This window comes from Strix aluco, chromosome 5, assembly GCF_031877795.1.
Source record: "Strix aluco isolate bStrAlu1 chromosome 5, bStrAlu1.hap1, whole genome shotgun sequence".
Lineage (NCBI taxonomy): Eukaryota > Metazoa > Chordata > Aves > Strigiformes > Strigidae > Strix > Strix aluco.
Window position 1 is genome coordinate 49,777,103 of NC_133935.1, and position 18,346 is coordinate 49,795,448.

At 38.7% G+C, this 18,346-nt stretch overlaps 1 protein-coding gene across 7 annotated transcripts in view; it reads left to right on the forward strand.

Annotated features, from left to right (window-relative positions):
* GRIP1 (glutamate receptor interacting protein 1) overlaps window positions 1-18,346 on the forward strand; it is a 342,061-nt gene that overhangs the window by 90,025 nt on the left and 233,690 nt on the right. For 6 of the 7 annotated variants that reach the window (XM_074827293.1, XM_074827286.1, XM_074827288.1 and 3 more), the window contains exon 1: window positions 15,148-15,446. The exons of the other annotated variant lie outside the window; for it this stretch is intronic. In XM_074827293.1, coding sequence (XP_074683394.1) covers window positions 15,314-15,446 — 133 coding nt within the window. In that variant the 5' untranslated portion in view covers window positions 15,148-15,313. Of the gene's footprint in view, window positions 1-15,147; window positions 15,447-18,346 lie in introns of those variants that run through there. 7 annotated transcript variants of the gene reach the window in all.

Below are 18,346 nucleotides of genomic sequence, written 5' to 3' on the forward strand. Positions count from 1 at the left end.
AGCACTGAATTGTGGGGAACGATCACGTCAATTTATCTGCTGCCTGTGTTTTTACTGATTCAGCCCAGTATGGTGTTGGTCTTCATTTCTAGAAGGATGCACTGCAGGCTAATGTTCAATGTGTTGCCCACCAGGTCCCTCCGGTCCTTTTCTGTAGAGCTGCTCTCCTTTCCAATTGGTGCCTGGGCTGTTGAGTGGGATTATGCCATCTCAGCTGCAGGATTTGGCATTTCCTTTAGTTGAATTTCGTGGGGTTTCTGGCAGACCATCCCACACTTCATCACCCTTATCTGCTGAATGTTTTACCTTATGTTCCACCTGAATCTTCCAGACATCTCTGTAGATAATGGAAAATAGGTTTTCTTTCTTTTTCATGGTCTTCGATATTTCTGTACTGTTTATTCTGTTTCTACCTCAGTCTTTGCTGAGGTGTTTTTTGTTTCTTTTTCAGATTAAATTTCACAGATCTTTAATCCATGCACACTTTTTTTTTTAAACTTTAACATCTTAACTGTGGATGGAAACATCCAGTTGAGACCTTAACAGTGTAAAAGAGAGCAGAGAAATAACTTTGTGTCTGCTATAATCCTATTAAATGTATCTGCATGTTTGTCTAATTTGCAAATAGGTGATGTTATGGATCTGGATTCAACTAATGAATTGACTGTGGTCCCCAGATGCTTTTCAGGGTAGTATCTACCTAATCACTTGTTCTCCATCCTTAGTTTATATAGTTGAATATTCCTGCTTATTGGAACGTCTTGCATTTCTCTCTATTGAAAGGCATCTTGTTTCTAGATGTTTACTTCAATCTGTTTATTTTACATTCTAATCTGCTCCTCCAGAGTGCTTGCAGTTGGTCTAAGATTGGTGATGTGTTGGGATTTATTCATGACCTAGATAGTTAAGTATTGAAATTGCACATAAAGGATTGAATATACATAATGTATAGAAAGTAAAATATTGCATAGCAGTGGATCCAAAAAGTTCCAAATTATTTGCTTTTCTGTTTGGACTCAGTATAGCTTTCCAATCAGCTTTACATTCACCCTGAGATAGGCAAACTTTCTTTGAGAGTGACATATGTTATGTACTTGTGAGAATATTTAGTTAGCACATATGGCATCTATTGTGTTCTCTTTGTCTACATGTTTTGCTGTCTTGCTGCTGATTTGACATGATTTAATCATGAGAAATCCAGGTTGGCTTTTTCCGCCCCCCCCCCGGTGCCTTCAAACTGTTCTTTTTCATTTTTTAATTCCAGTATTTTCTTGAATGAAGGTTTAAAGCCAGCTGTATAAAGATCTTCCTCTCTCTCCCTCCCTGTCTCTGCTTTTTTTTTTTTTTTAGGACTGAAGTTGACCTTTTCTAGTTGTCTCTCATCTCCGTGAGTTTTCAAAGATGACTACTAATGGCTTTGAGACTGTTGAATTATCAGAAGCCAAGCCATAGCTTCTCTATATGCAGTAGTGAGGAACATCTACCTCATGCAAATATAGTGGAATTACCAGCAGTTGCTGAGATTTTGTCCAGGACATCAGCAGCAGTCACTTGTCTTACATGAAGGTGCCATGGACTTTTTTAATGACCGTGAATGACTGGTCCTTAGTTTTAGGTCCAGTTTAAAACTAAGGGAAGAGTTTGAGTCATATTAACCATAATTCTGACTGGGCAAAATAAATGTGCTTAACGGATGTTGATGTGCCCGTTAAAAATAAATGCACATGAGTTTGGAAGAAGGCCTGCATGTGGCTTGAATATTGCATTTCTTCACTTGCAGTCAGGCCATTAACATAACTTAAACATTGTTCTGCATAAAGTTTTAAGCAAACATACACAATCGTTAGCATAACCTTGTTTCAAGACAACCCCCTGCAACTCTCTGCTGCCAATTTAATATTGTTTCAAATACTGTGACTTCATCTGCTGGAACATTCACTACCTACTAACTTGCTGAGAGTGTAAAAAACCCTTGAAAATGTTTTCCCTTGGTGATTAACTCCTGATGTTGGTGGTACTGTGATATTTGGCCCCTTGAGCTCAAACTGCCTATCTAGGGGCAAAAGAGGGTGGATGAGTGAGAAACAGAAGATTGTAGGATGAGGCAGTGGTTAAGCCGTATGCATCAATTCATGGTTTCAAGGTGCTGGTACCCATTGTGATTCCATGAATTGCTGTGATGCTTGGCTCAAAGTCAGCAGTGCTCTGCCCAGTGCAAAAAGCATAGTCTCTCTGTAGACTCTAATATCTCAGTCCTGAGCTGATTTCTCACAGAAGTCTGGAATGTTTTTTCACCTTGTATTTTGTGAATGGGTGTGTATTTTGGTTTTCTTGTGCTTTCCCCCCTCCCTCTGTTTAGAAATACAGATTAGTTGAAATGGTAGCCCACTCTATAGGTTAGCCTCTCATTGCACAAAGATTGAAGGACTCTGAACTCAAGACAGTTACTCCATGAACTGAACAATATTGCCAATATAGGACTTCAAAATATTGTAGAAGTGGGAAAAATAGGGGGAAGGGTAAGTGCGAAGAGTTAGTAGAGAAGGGTCTGTCTTTATTCAGATTTTGCCTTTTGACTTGAAGAATGTTTTAAAATTACATTTTCAAGCTTTTCTCCTAAATTTTGTATGCTTTAAAACTGTACTTCATCTACAAGTTGAAATTCTCATTTACTTTAGTCCAGGAGCTGGTGTTAAAGCAGCTTATCAAATATTAGTAGGCACACAGTGCCTTCAACAATGTAGTTTTCAGAAACAGTGCCACCAAGCTAATATTCGGTGTCATGTTTTCCTTTTTACCTCTTGGAAGTGGCATCAGAAGGGATCCTGGGAAGATTGGCTGCATTACCAATCACATTTAAGTCCTTATTTGATAAATTTAAACGTGACTTATAATTTTATCTTTCCCTCAAGAGATTATTAAATACACTAGGTAAAATAAAAGACATAAATGTTCATAAATCATGAATGCATGCATTAATATAGGACTTGATTTAGCCCAACTAGTGTACATACTATTAAGCAGTATAGACTAGTCTTCCTAAACCAGATGGTTAGTCTCTTTCCAAAATTAGTGACAGAAATTCTTCCATTCTTATGTCCTTGTAACAAAAAAATGGCACCGTAACAGTTGTCAGTTCTGTAATGCAGACTCGCTGTATTAAAGAGCTGTCATTTTTTAAGGCCAGACCTGCAAGTGTTTTTTCTCCCTCAACTCTTGCAGGCTTTGTTTTTGCTATTACTTGCCAGGTCTTTGGTCTTTTGGACTTTTGCCATTACTTTTGGACTCTGCGTTCATGAGAAACACTTGATGACATCACGGACATAAGCAACAAAACAAAGGGTCTTCCCCCACCTCCCCTTCCATGCCTGTGGTTTGTTGTAAAGTAACCCCTAAAGCTTGAATTCAGGATCTGACAAAAAACTCCTTGAATGTCAATGAAAGTTTTTCCCATTGGCCTCAGTAGATGATAGTGTTTAGAGAATTCAATTCTAAAGATAACAGTACCCAAATAAAAAATTTAAACATACTGACCAAGAGAGAGTCCGGTCCAGATATTTTTCATTTTATGTCTAAAAATCAAACCATGGACAACTTAGATGGAAGCCATGACTGGGAATAAAAGGCAGTATGAGTCAACGCACTGGGCTTCTCTAGGTGAGAATAGAGGCAGGAGGGAAAGAAAGTGTGATGAGAGAGGCTGTTTTTAGACATGGGCAGGATGGAGCTTGATTTTATTCTCTGAAGAGTTGTTCTGATTTCAGAGTAGCTATACGCCCTGTGGGGAATCAGTTATTGGGATATATATTGGTAGGATGGAGATGGTGGATATTTCAGAAGGGAATCATTTGGTACAAAAAAGGACATGTTTAGAAGCAACCAAGCAGTACTTCAAATTAACTTTTGTTTGCTTTTGCTTTTTTCTTGAAAGATGCAAAATGCTTATTTTTCAGCTTTCTTGTTTGTTTACAGTAGTTTACAACTCATTAGAGATCTGAAGTCCTTTTCAGAGTTTTGCAATTCCTATTCAATTAGTCTTCTTATTTGGCAATTAGGCTGAAATGAATTTTTATTCTTTGGAAAAAAAAAAAAGTGATTTAATATATTCACTGAGATTTGAAGTGGTAATGGGTTATGATGCCTTGTAACTGAATAGGATTTTTTTAGCTAACTAAATCATTAAAAAGGTATCAGTTGTATATATTTGGTGATTTGTTTTGTATAGCGACTGTCGTGTGGTATTTCAAATGCAATAGGAGTATCAGAAGATAATAGCTCTCCCTTGAGTAAACAGCGTTGGAATTTTTCCTTTAATTTTCCCTTTAACATCAGTGTAGACTCAGTCCATGTTAAAATAACTGATGAACAGAATTTTACATCTGTGTATTGTAACAGTCATCCCTTCACACAAGGCCATATATTTTCCCTGGCTTCATAAAAAGAAAACTTCTAGTAGTTTTGTCAATGTAGTGAAATCTCCAAAAAATAGTGTATGGGTTTACTTTTTATGGTTTGGAACTAAAAATAATTCTAGGAGTACTAAATAAGAAGAAAATTATCTTTAGCTTCTGTATTATCTCAGCATTTTTAATTTCAAAACTGAATTTTTCATGACAGTTCAGACACATGGTTCATTAATGCACTTTTAGTGACTTTTACTGATGATGCAGTTTGTAAAGTTATTGTAAAGTGAAATTAGTGTAAATGTGACCTAACTTTGCAGTTCTGCAAAATCTGTAACAAAGTGACTAGCAAATTAAGCAACTTCATCCATCTGTGAAATATTTCAAGGTCAAACCTTTATTGGCTACAAGATCTCTAACTAAAAAGACAGAGGATGACAGTCCTTACAGTTTGGTAATATTTGCTTACTGAGCGTGAAATGAAATTTAGCAGTGCAGCATGTCTGCATTTGTAAATTTATTGTGGTTGTTTAGACTTCTTACAAAATGAAATGTCAAGCTATCACCTCAGCTTCCAGAATGGGATTGTTAGGTCCAACAAAAAAGTTCACTTTTTTTTTCCTCTTTAAATAAGCGTGAGATTATTTTCATTTCAGTTATGTTTTTCTTAAGTAAATCAAAACTTGTAGCACAACTGCATCTGTCGTTAGGATGTGGCAGTACCACTGCAGCTGTGAGCATCTGATGCAGCAAGTGCTCATTATCATAGCACTTGCTACCACTGGGCATCATGTTCAGCTCAGTGGGACAGCCTGTGAGGTTAAGCTCTTAGAAGATTTGTAGATTGATATCCTATATTACGGAAGTACAAAAAGGCTGTGCTCTTCACCTGAATAGGTAGTGCATGGAATAATTTACAGGCAAGCCAATTACAAGAGCAGAGAGTAGGTAAATTGTACATACCTGAAACACCTTTTCTAAGGGGTTAAACTCAGATCTAAGGTTTTAAGGAGAAAGAAGAATTGCAAATTCCAAAATAGTTTATTAAAGAATCTGAAATGTTAGTCAATACCATGTGATACTGCACGATACGATATAAAACCAGGGAGAATGCAAGAGCATGTCTACAGAGTTGCTTTAGTGCTTCTGAGCAAAATTTTGATGGTTGAGTAATCAAAATACCAATGATTAACAAGTCAGTTTGTAAAATACACATCCAGTCTGAATCTTCCATCTTTTAGAACTGTTGTCTATAGACATATACTGAGCACCTAAATCAGTGAAAGTGCTTCTCAGCCGGAATATCTGCAATTAGTTACAAAACTCTTTAGGATAGTGAAGCTAGCTGTGATGGTTTTGTACACTGATAATAATTTATCTAGTCTGGTGTAAAATTTTCTTAATTTTTTCTTTTATCATTTGGTTAGTGTTGGCAAAAACTGAAATCTTGAAGTTTCTTGAATCTTGAGGTGATTAATTACGAGCTCTGCCGCTTTATGTATGCTTTAGGAAATACGGAACTTGCTCTTTGAGCAGTGTATTCATCTTCTGTGACTTTCATAATTAACAAAGAGGAATGATATGTGTTTCTTGATATGCACATTTTTTACTCAAGTGTCCAAATACATCACAGGGAGCAAAAACTCCAAAAGTTGCAGTAGCAGATTGCTGTAACATAACCCGTAGACCAAGAAAGAAACAATACTTGAAGATATGAATCTAGTTGAAGAGAACAGAGAAGAGAGTGTGAGGATGAAAATGTGTGTTTAAAAATGTGTTAAAGTAGATGCGTAAGGCATGACTTCCTGAGAACACCTTGATGAGCATTTGTATTTACCAATGATGAGGAGGACCACAGAAGAGGAATGAAGTAAATCCTGAAGTGCAAAGCATCGTCAAAGGGGAGTTTGAAAAATTAGGCTATTTTGTCTCTGCTAAGTGCCACAGAATGTTAAGTTCCAAGTAATCTTTTGTTTGGGAACTATCAACTTTCAAAGAGAATAAATCTCAGTAATCCTATTGCTTCTTGAATATCTGCTGAGGTCAATGATCTCATAGTCTTTTACAAACAAAAATAGAAGCATTTGTTCTACCCTGTATCATTAGGTTGTGAAGGGTGCAACACTGAACAGATGATCACCTTATATTTAGTCCCACAATTTTATATGGCAAAGCTGTTATTGTAAGAGTGAATTTCCAGCAGAAAATGTCAAAACTTGTGGCAGAAGTGGGTGAGTTTCACAAGCCCAGGATGTAATGCATTTTTTTCCCCTGCGGTTTGCCTCTTAACATTCAAAACCAGGAACACTGCTTTCATGGAGGAGAATGGAGCAGAGAATTTTTAAGTCTATGCATTTGCTTTGTCTATTTTTTCTTTGTTAACCTCTTAGCAACAGCATAAACCAGATTTTATCTTTTTTTTTTTTTTCCTGGATGGGAGAAAGTGGACTTGCACTAGGAAACAAATTACAATCTGAACTGCAGAACCTGCTCTGTGCCCTTGGGATGAGGACAGAAGGGAAGTCAAACCTCATCCATAAAGAGGTGTCAGCAGCTCTCAATTCCCAAACTGCTGTTTGGCATGAGGGAGATGAAGTACCACACTAATGTTCAATGGGCCTTGCTATTGTACCGAGAGATTGTGGTTGGAAACTGATCCTTCAGTTCTGTGGACATGTAATACTTGGGCCTCGATAATGCAAGGTTACATGTGAAGTTGTCCTTTTGCGTTTGTTCTTTTTACTTGGTATGCTTTTCAGTTTCAAATTGTGCAAGGACAACAGGAATTACTTAAAATTCAGGATTTAAAAAGAAAAAGGGAAGAACTGGGTGTGGAGGGTATTTAGAGAGAAGGAGAAGTGTTAATCCATCTGAACAACTGGATTCTTCCTTGCCATCATGTTGGCCTGTGCCTCTAGGGCAGCGGGCTCCAGATGGGTGGTTTAATGTGCATATACATTTACATAGTCTTTAATGGTAAATTCACAGGATCGTAATGGAGAATTTTTCTGTAGTTGTCTTTTCTTGACTGCTGAGTAGAATTTTCTTCTTGTCAGAGCTCACCTGAAACAAAATCTTTTTATTTATCTATCATATCTTGACCCTGATAAAACATACGGGGCTCATGATACAAATCACTTTCTGGATGCCTGTGTTTTTTCCCAGAGGTGCTTTTTCATTGCTCCAGTTTCCTAGTTGAGGTCTTCCCTGTCTCAGATTTCTTTCCTGTTGCCCATCCTTTATTACTTCTAACCTCTCCTTCAGTTTATTAAACAAATTATGAAGATACATGACCGGTGGATGTTTTCAATAATGAAACATAACAAGCTTTACACTGTCCTCAAATGGCTACTGTTACTAAGTATTAGTAAGAGAAGAGATAGAACTCCCATCATGGTGCTGCTGGCGAGTACAGACATTCCTCTGTACCAAAGAGTTTCTAAACCTATATCTTTCATCCACTATCTCTGATACAGAGAATTGACATCAGACAGAAGATGAGCAGAGAGGAGGATTTATATGAAATGGCATGTGGAGGTTGCTTCTTCCTAGTGTTCCGTGTCATGCTGGTCCTTTGTGTTTTAAGATGAAATCTCTTTATGCCTGTGGAAGTGGATTAGGATAATCTATGGAAATACATATGTGTGTGTGTACCTAGAGCTCACTGCTCAATGAGGCTGTGGTCATGGATGATGGGGGAAGAGTCTCAGTGAGTATGGTAGGATGCATCTATGGGAGGATGAGCAGGAGGCTTTTCCACAACCATTTTTGCTTATCTCATGAGGTAAAAGAAACTAAATCCCTTTAATGTCACGTAGTAAAAAGTCTCTTGAATAAACTTTTACATGGAAAGAGATGTTCAGCGATGGATTCTCCTGTAGCTCACCTTACATCTCACACATCACGTTCAGATCTTCCACTGTCAATTAACTGAGAAATCACAGCTACCTCACCCTTGTTTGATGGCACCCTATAGCTCTGGGAGTCTATGGTATGCAGCCTAAGAAAATATTTCGATGCTTTTCTGTAAGAATGTAATTTAATGTATTTGCTAGGTATTTTTGTTCTAGTGAGCCGTAATTCAATTAATAAACTATTCTTTCTTTACAGTGCTCTACATACATTTTAATTATGGTTAGAATTGAAATATGCAGTTTTTGAAGACTCAAAAATCAGGGAAATAGAATGTTTTTTACTCAGTGAGGAGTAAAAACCATATCCATATTCCAAACCACTTCTCCATATGTATTTCATAGTTGATTTGAGATATACTTTGTGCATAACACAGACACAGGATGTAAAATCTTGGTAGTGTTCCCTCTAGCCATTTGCTACGTTTCTTTAGAAAGATGAAAACACCTTAAATTCAGACTTCCCAAAGAATTAGGTTCTAGTTTTAGTATTTTAAAATATCAGTATACTGGTTCAGCCCTTGAGGGATTTTAAACATGGTTACAGTAGTACTCTAGTTAGCTTTTCTTGTAGAATGATTATTGGTGTCAAAAACATTAAGCAAACTCAAACTTTTTTTGTACTTAATTTAACCTAAGCTGTATTTCCTTGGTGGTGATCAAGTTAACATTTGTTTCTGCATATTCGTGTATTCTAATTAGTCACTTATTTAAAGCCAAATAGGCTGGAAAGAGAAGAAGAAAAATAGAATGTATGCAAACTGCTTCAGCTGAATTGAAGGGGGGGAGCTTCTTTTCCCCGAAGCATACATTCTGCATGAAATTCAACTTGACAAGTGACCCTTTCAAAACAGTGCTACAAAGATTTCTCAGCATTCTCCATATATGAGAGGCAGCATTCTTGTATTAAGTCCACAAGCAGCCCCCCAGTTCCTCTAAGTGAATGTAGTCTCTTCCTCTATCCTTTGTGTTCTACTTTATTCTCATTCACTGCATTGGTATTCACAGTTTTATGTGCACACTTATATGTGAGAAAATGTTGCAAAAAGCAAAAACATTGGGAAAGTTAATATGAAATAATATATATATGATAAATACAATAACTCCTCCAAGTGTTTGCTGGCAGTGGCAAGTTTCTCTTGAAAATGTGTGTGTTTGCTTTCAAAAAAAAAAAAGAAAAGAAGAAGAGAAAAGATTTGCCACTTAATTTACAACTAGGTGACAGAAAAGCTCAACTCCAGCTCTCAAGTCTTGCATTCTTTAACTCAGGAGCAGAAGAAAACACTGGTCTATGGTATGTGAGCGACAAATAATGAGAATGTATGAATGACTTGTGAAACTGAGTGTAGTGCATTAAAATCAGAGTAAACTCATAATTTAACAGTATAGAGAAAGTATCAGATCTTAAAATTAACAGCAGTGGATGAGCAGTATTTTATCATCATCCAGTTCTCATGCAGCAATATTCCAGAGATAGTGCACTGGTTATTCTGCATTTTTTTTCTATTGCCAAATGAGAGAGATGTGCAGTGTAATATTTAGTATGTGTCATGCTTTCTATGGTCTCTCCAGGCATCTTTAGGAAGAGCACAGAACTTGTGTTCAGAAGCTTGCTTTAGACAGAAGGATTTCCGGTGGAACGGTGGTACCTCACTAGGGTGGTAGGCTGCTAGTGTCTCCTCACACACAATATTGATGGTGTACACAACAGTGCTTCTGCATATATGGACCATATGTTCTTACAGTGCTTAATAGATTGTAAATTACAGACATTTGATAATTTTCAAATTGATAAGCTCACATTTTACGCCAAGATATTTAGGGCAAATTTTGAGTGCAAAATTGCAGACTTATCATGAGCAATTATGGCATGTAAACAAACATCTGCTCAAGAAAAAGCAGAAGGTCAGGCAAGATGATACTGTAAGATGAATAAGAGGAATAGTTCCTTTGTCTATTATTGCTGGTCTCCAGAAACAATGACGTAGATTATCAACAACATCCCTCAGTTGAAAGAGAGCCAGAGAAGAAACAATCTGTTCTTCCCTTTTGAGGTTTGCCTTATCTTTATGGTTAGGGGCTTGAGGGAGAAGGGAAAAGCACTGTTTTCTCTATTCAACCAACCTCCAAGAACTGTTTATATTCATCTTAATTTTTGTATTGTGCATTTATAATTTTGCGGGTTTTTTTCCAAGAGAGTAACCTGAAGCAGGTAGGTCTTTGTGACTGCCATTGTGTGCTCTCTTACATGGTTGCCTTCCAGTGGGAATGTTCCTTCCTCCAGCAGAAGGCTTTTGGGGGCTGCCCAGAGAAGCAGAGGGAGACACAGAATGGTTTTTCCATCTAAAATGTTTTATTTTAAACACTGAAACATGCAGGTGAACAGGATGCAAAATACCTGCTTAGAACTGTTAATATTTGGTACCAGTTCCATTCTGTATTTACAATACAAAACATTAGAGAGGCTTGCTTTGTACACAGGCTCTGGTTTCAAAGCATCATGTTTTCAAGCCCACTCAAATGGAAATCCTTGTTAAATATTTACTACCTTAGCAGTTTATCCTTGGATACCAAAATGTTTTTCCTTCTGCTTTCCCCAAATACTGGAAGAAGTACTGCAGAAAATGGGTATGTCATCTGTGAAAGTTTACGTCGATAACTGCATAGCTAATTTTGTGCAGGTAAAATGTTAAATGTAGGTATTTTACCTGATGAGAGACCTAATCTTTGCTATGAGTACAAAGGCAAGTTAAAGCTTAAATGCTGACATCTGTCTTCTAGAGAATTATCCATGGCTGCAAAAGCATTTATGCCTCAGCTCCACTGTTTGAAAAGGACAGCGTATTAATGGTTTATTTGTTTTACTACTGCCATGAAGTCTTTTCCAGTAAGTCACTGACCTGAGACAGATCCAGTTTGATGGAGCTGCTTCTTAAACAAATTGGTTATTAGAGTGGAGAATATAAATATTATCTAATTGGTGTCACCTGGCAAAATTTTTATTATGCAAATCATGCTGGAGACATCATGACAATCCTTGCTGCTTCTAAGGACACCTTGGAAATGGGAATAGAACACTTGCTTTGACTGGAGTAGGCATATTCATGGAGAAAGGATGAGCCAAAGAGCTTTGGACATATTCACATTGCAACTTCTTTTGTGGCATTATAACACCAGAAAATTGATTCTCCAAATTCTAGTTCGGAGAGAGCTTCAGAATATCAACTGACACCTAATTTTATGCCCTCTGGGCATAATTATCCTATTCTCTTTGTCATTAAGGGATGAAACCAGTTGTCATCTCTGTTTTGTTTCAAAAATTTGAAAGCCAATGTTTGTTTCTTTCTCTGCTCCTCCCATAAAATCATTATGCATTTCTGGGACTGCAGTACGTGCCTATTATGTTTCTGCTTTTTTATTCTTTTCAAGCAGAAGGTTGAAAGAGCCATGTCCATTTCCATGAAGGATTGAGTTGTTCACCATAAGAAGCTGCAGAAGGGTGAATTCTGAGCAATGGGGATAGCAGTATTTAGCTGTTAGGTTTGGGGGTTTTTTTTCTAACTACAGTAAACTGTGTTTGTGAAACTGAATTCTCTGCTTATACCTTTGAAAGTAGGACTATGATAAAATATTTACAGGTATGACATGAGGAGTAGCTAATGAATGTCTTCAGTGTTCTCAGCAAAGCAGTAAAGATAGTATGTAATGCATATGAAGCGTAAGTTTGTTCAGAAATCTTTATAGTATAGTGAAATACTTAGTACTCTGACTCCTATTAATATATAACAACATTGCCCTCAGTTATTTCCTTCTCTTTAAATTGCCCTGAACGCCAGAATATTTTAGGGCAGGGAAAATCCTATCAAAAGCTCAGCTTGTTCTAGGTTTAAAAAAAAAATAAATGCTGAAATCATTTGTCTCTGCTGTTTGCATTCATGCAAAAGGAAACAGGTGTATAATTTACATGCTGGCCAGACTGTCAGCTTGTGTGTTAGGAACTGTGGGCCTCCTTCTGCACCTTCGGTGTGGGAGATGGAGTCTGTTCTTTGTAGACAGTAGTAGTTGGTGGGGTACAGGGAAGAGCAGCAGAGCTTGAACCCCCTGTGCTTAGCTGAGGAGTGCTTGTGCTCCCCCTCAGCGCCTTCATGCTTTACATACAAGATAGGTGGCAGTCATTACGATGAGCACTGACCATTAATACCATTTAGTGCATTTTTTCTGCTTTACTACATTAGCTGTATGTGATGCACCTCATGAGCATGGGGAGAGAAGGGAAGGTCCATTGTGCAAGGTAATGACATGCTTTCCAAAGCTCAACATTCGCCCAAATTTATATCGGTTCTCTGTAGAAAACAGTCAGGCAGTCGGTGTACTACATCTGGTGCTTACAGTGCTGTCTGAGATCATTTGGTTGCTTCCTCATCTGCTTATTTGCTATTGTTGGTCTTGTTATGGGAAGGACCGAAGTCTCCCTGGGGTGTGCTGAGGACCGGGGAAGCCGCTTCTCCAGAAGCTTCACTGCAGCAGCATTCTTCAGCGACAGTGGCACTGGAGAAGGGCGTATTCACTTGATGAAAGCCAAGTGTCTGCTTGATTCGAGTTTTCAGCTCTCATTTAGAGGACAGTTTAAAAGGAAGAAAGTTTTACTTTTTCTCCTTTTTAAAAAGTAGCTGTATTGTTTTGAATTGAACTTTATAATTTAACTTTAGGGAACGGTGATGACTGCAAGACTTCTGTCCTCAAGATGAATGTTTCTGACACCTACAAATAACTTCCTGCACATCTGTTGGGGAGAGTGCTCTACAGGAGCAAATACAGCGTCAAAACAAGATTTCCCTCTGAAAAGAGAGTTTGCTGCCTCTGCTGTAGGCTAAGTCTTTGGTTTGGTTTTCATGTTTCATGATACTAATGTAATGTTTTTGCTGCTTGGGGGCAGAGCACAGAAAAGATGTGAATTGAAACCTTCAGAACATACAGTGATCCCTTCTTAAAGATCCATATAAAAACTTTTATTGGCTTTTTTATTTTTGGTAATGTGCCTGTAATATTCCTCTAAGGTCTTTACCCTTTGAAAGTTGAAAACTCTGTGATAGAAACAGACTTGTAATAAAACACAACCTCCTTATAGAAGTTACACTAAAAATAATACTGGTAGTGCCCTCGGGGTGTTCATCAGCTAGTGACAGTGGCTGCATTTTCACGGTGGAAAAGCAGGGGCTGGTAAGGTCAAGGAGGATGAGTCTGTATTCCTCTGGGGAGCTTGGTAGGAGCATCCAGGGTTTTTTCCGATTTTATGGATAAAATGGGTGTGGTTTTGTGATAATATTGTTTTAAAATACCTGGGAACCTGGAACAAGCCCAAAAGAGTTCCAGTGGCTGCTTTCAGTGTGCGTTTGTTTCAGGACTCTCAGATAGCAGGTCTAGCTGAGCTCTAACTCTTACATGTTTCAAAACTAGAAAATCCAAGCTCAATTCTGATCAATCTCTGCATACTTATGTTGAAACAATGATAAAATGCCATCCTGGCTTTTGCTTTACTTGTTCTTTTACGCTTTTAAAAACACTGCTCTGGTTTGCTCTTTGCAAAATAATGACTCACTGAAATGTCTGCATCACCAGAAACTAATCCTACCTCTGCGTGCTCTTCATTTTCCAGATGATGATCCTATAAAATTTGTTTTACAGGAAGACTCTCGGACTTCCTCATGCTCGTAGGTGCAAAATGGTATCTCCTACGAGCATGGGTGCAGGTGACTGTGTTCGGCACGTGATTTGACTGAGGTGTCTGGTTGATCCCCAACTTGTGCCAGCAGACAGGAGAGGTCCTGCTGGGCTAGAGACTTCTCTTGGCTTGCAGGAGTGCGGTTACAAAAAAAAAAAAACCCTGTGTCAGATGTCAGTGTGATAGAATTCTAGCAGGCACTGCTTTTGTTCTTGTGCGGGAGGGAAACTTCATCAGAAACGCGGCTGAAATTCCAGTCTTATCTTAGGGAATGCGTGTGGGATTCAGGCATGCAGCAAGAGAAGAGCACCAGTGCCTTTTCAGGCTTTTTGCTCCTGTCATCCTGTGTGAAGTATAGTCTGCCGTACCTTAATTTTAAAGTTTTTAAAACTCTGCTGGGATTTTAAACAAGTATCATCATGGTATGCTAGTGATGTCGCTTCCTTTGTTTGTCTATTGCCATATAGCCTGGCCAGCTCTATAGGAGACCTGTCTGTGGAGTGCCTTTAATGTTTAGATCTAGCAGTGATTAGAATACACTAATGCCCAGTGGGTATATGTGTCATTTTTTAACAGCTGCCGAGCTTTCTCCCTGCTGCTCCAATTAACGCATTCAGCGCACACTTGCCGGTGAGTGGGCTGTGTGTATGGATTAAACCACTTTGCTATTTATTCATCCAGCATATGTGATGCCAGAAATGGATCAGCATGTTTCCTCTTCTTACACAAATGAAATCAAATGGGATCCTGAGCCTGTGCCGGGGCAAATATGAGGGCAGTGTTTAACTGGCGAATGAAAACCTGTTTTGCTTTGACATATGGTTCAGTCCATTGACTAACATCTATCCCCGCCTCCCAGCCCCTCTTCAAATGATGGAGACATAAGATAGGGAGCCCTTAGCGCTGGGCTTCCCCTTACTGGCAGGCAGGTCTCTTCAACTTTGTCCTCTGCTGTTTAATAACTGCTTGAAATCCTGACTTTCTCCTTTTGCTTCAGTATTTTTCTCCTCTGTCTGTTTTCATGTTGAAATATTCCAGTCAGTAGGTTTGATAAAGTCGTTCCCCCCCCCCCCCCCCCCTTTTTTTTTTTTTTTTAAAAGGAAAACAATATGCTTCCTAGTCACAGCTGAGATAAGGGAGGGGTTTTTTAATGGTACTGGAGTGGCTGGTTGGAGGCTGCAGCTTTGCTCCGGTGCTTGCGGTTGATTCATGCTGGGACAGCTCTTTGTGAAGCAGAAGGCAAAGGGGGCTGCTGGCTGGTGCTGCTGAGGAAGGAGATGGAGCGTTTCTTGGGCTTTGTCAAGCAGATAAGAAGATCTAGAAGAAGAAAGGGCAAAAAGTACCGGCCAGAGGAGGATTACCACGAGGGCTATGAGGATGTCTACTATTATGCCTCAGAGCATTTTCGAAGTAAGTATTTTGCATAACCTCATTTTCCTTTGGCTGTGATAAATGTTATGCTGTTAAGATGTTTGAAAACCCTAAACCCCAAAACCACAAACAATATTCCTCCCTTGCTAGGATCTGAGCCTCATGCAAGTATTAAAACATCGGTTCCTGTTAGGGCTCTATTTGGCTGACTGCTGATGAACAATACAAAGCAGCTGAAGTGGCACAGCCACTCTGAGAGTAAGGGGTGTCTGTCTGTAAACCCAGGTGAGATTTCAGGTGCAGTTAATTGAGTCTGACGGAAACCTTTTGTTAAAACACTTTGTGTTGAGAAGGGATAGGGTGGTGGTAGCCCTTGTAGAGTGCTGTTGGAAAGCCTTGTGGATATTTTTAAAGCACTATAAAGGCAACAATCACTCATTTGTAAGTTGAAGTTGATTAATGTTTGTTATCAAGGGAGAGTCAGTCCTCTGAGTCTCCACTGTGAGCTGGTCTTTTCAGGATTGAGTAACTCAAGTGGGCTGCTTCCTTGCTGCAGGTCCAGGACCACTTGTGAAGAATTAAGTAGTGGGTTTTGTTTGCTTGTGCTCACGTGGCAGCAGCAGCTTGCCTGAAACCAAAATAAACCACCTCCTCGGAAGTCCGTGTGCAAACTGTGTGCTGTTCCCTGCAGCTCCTTAGGGTTTGTCCCCTGTAGCTGTCAGGCTTTGGAGCTCCCGGTCTGCCTTGTCCCCTTCTCCAGGAGAAACCCGTGCCCACAGGGACAGTGTGAGGGAAGTTGCGCTCAGCCCCTGCCCAGGGTTTTGTGCAGTGCTGTCAGGGTGAGGTGTTGGCAGTCAAACCAGTCATGCACAGAAATTACCTTTTCAGAAGGTTTCTGCTGTTCTAGTTGGTGGTTTGGGAGGTTTGCAGTGAAGCTGAGCCTTTTGTTGAGCAACTGAAGTTGAATGCACTTTTTTTTGTTGTTCGTACTATGTGAGTGCCTGTTGGTATCTTTTTGCATCATTTGGCTTCATTTCCACTTTGCTAAAATAAATTGTAAGAACCATACATTTGTTTTAAGACAAAACGATGAATGTGATTGTGCCTCACAGCACCAGAGTACTGCTATCCTGTGGAAAATTAGGAAGTAAGAGATTTTCTTCTTGGTTTTCTCTCAGTGCACCATGCTTGCTTATCTCCAAAAGTAAACTAATATAGGGTGTTTGGTTGTTTACTGGGTTTCTCTTTAATACAGTCTTGATGTCTTTCCATTTTTAAGAAAATTTACCATGCTGATAATCTTATAATTTATCTATGTTAAGATGGAGTTCTTATAAGAAAAAGACCTATTTTGGGGGCAATGCAGTCATAACAGGTAACACTGACATAAAACCATCTACACAAGAGCTAAAAATTTTTAATCTACTTAGCACTGAAAAATGTGAAAATGATACATGTTAGTGAAAGAACATAACTTTTTCTTGCTTTAATATGTAAATCAAAGGAACATGTTAAAGCAGTATGTCAAAATATTTCCCTAGCTGATCGTTGTTGTTGAAGGTCTTTTAAATAAGAAAGCAAAACCCCTCCAAAAACTGTCACATGTAATAAGGATTTCCTGAATGGTGATTAATAAATTATTAACTCTTGACTTAATGTAAGGCACTAAGATTGAGCCAAATATCTAATAGGTTTCTCCTTTTATTCTACTTAGAAAATAAAAGGATAATACACACTTCAGCCTGTGGAGGTCATAAGTATTTTGGTCTGGATGAATCTGTGCCAGATTTTGAAGTGGTGTTTTACAACAGTGATCACAATACGGAGATTGAAAGGGCAAAATAGTGCACAGTCCCATGGAGTTGGATGTACATGGAGTTTGCAACTTCTCACGGTTACTTAAACCGAACATGTCACAGGAGAATTGAGCCCTGGAGTCTCTATAGAGATACCACGTAAAACACAATTACTCCTCAAGTGCTTCTTTTGTCTGATCTTTCCATGTGCTGTACATGTCACTGTTTTGATTGGATAGGTGTGGTAGCTACTTAAAGCAATGTACAAAAAGTGAAAAGGTGCTGCTGGTGCTACTATAAACACTCCCTTGAAATTGAATTTCAGATAATGGGGACAATGAAATGTTTCATATTTAATTTAATTATGGTCTGGTGTTATGCTGTTTACAGTGTAAATTTAGAGTAATGGCAGAGCTTTTAATGGCCATTCCTTCTGCATTCATATGCTTAGAATAATGCGTGCTTGAGAATAAGATTGTATTTATTGGTATGATTTTCAGAGCATCAGAACTAATGAAATCAAAGACTTGTTGTTCATTCAACTGAACGGAGTTGGAGCTTTTTTAGATTTAGTTTCCTCTCCCTACATTTTTACCCATCCCTCCTCTGTTGTCATTTATGAGTTATATATCCAGTTAGCCAGTGCATTTGAAGATTGTCTGAGCCAGTACACTTTATGAGCTTGTTAGTCTCTCTTCTCCCTGTTCGTAGTATTGCTTAGAGTGTTGTATGGAGGCAGAATTAATGGAAAAATGCAGAACTACATTAGAATAACCAAAGGATCAAACAAAGAAAACGAAGATAAAAATAGAATAGGCCTCTGGGAATCACAGGAAAAAGGTGACTTTAGTTTGTCCTCAGCCCAGCTGTGCCTGGATATTGGGATAGTGTAGCCCTTACTGTTAGGTATACTGTCTTTACTCCTCTGAAGCTTTGTCATGGAAGACCACTTTAGCTGTGATAATTGGGACACAGTGGGATGAAAGTAAGGTTCAGTAGTGCCTAAAGCTCCCTGGGTAAAAAAAAAAAAGACCCCAGCTCTCAAGTCAGCTGTCTTTTTGCTTGGACATTTCATCCACATAGGTTCAGTTAAATGGATATTCCTGTTTTGGCATGCAACATCAGCTCTCCTGTCTTTCTGAA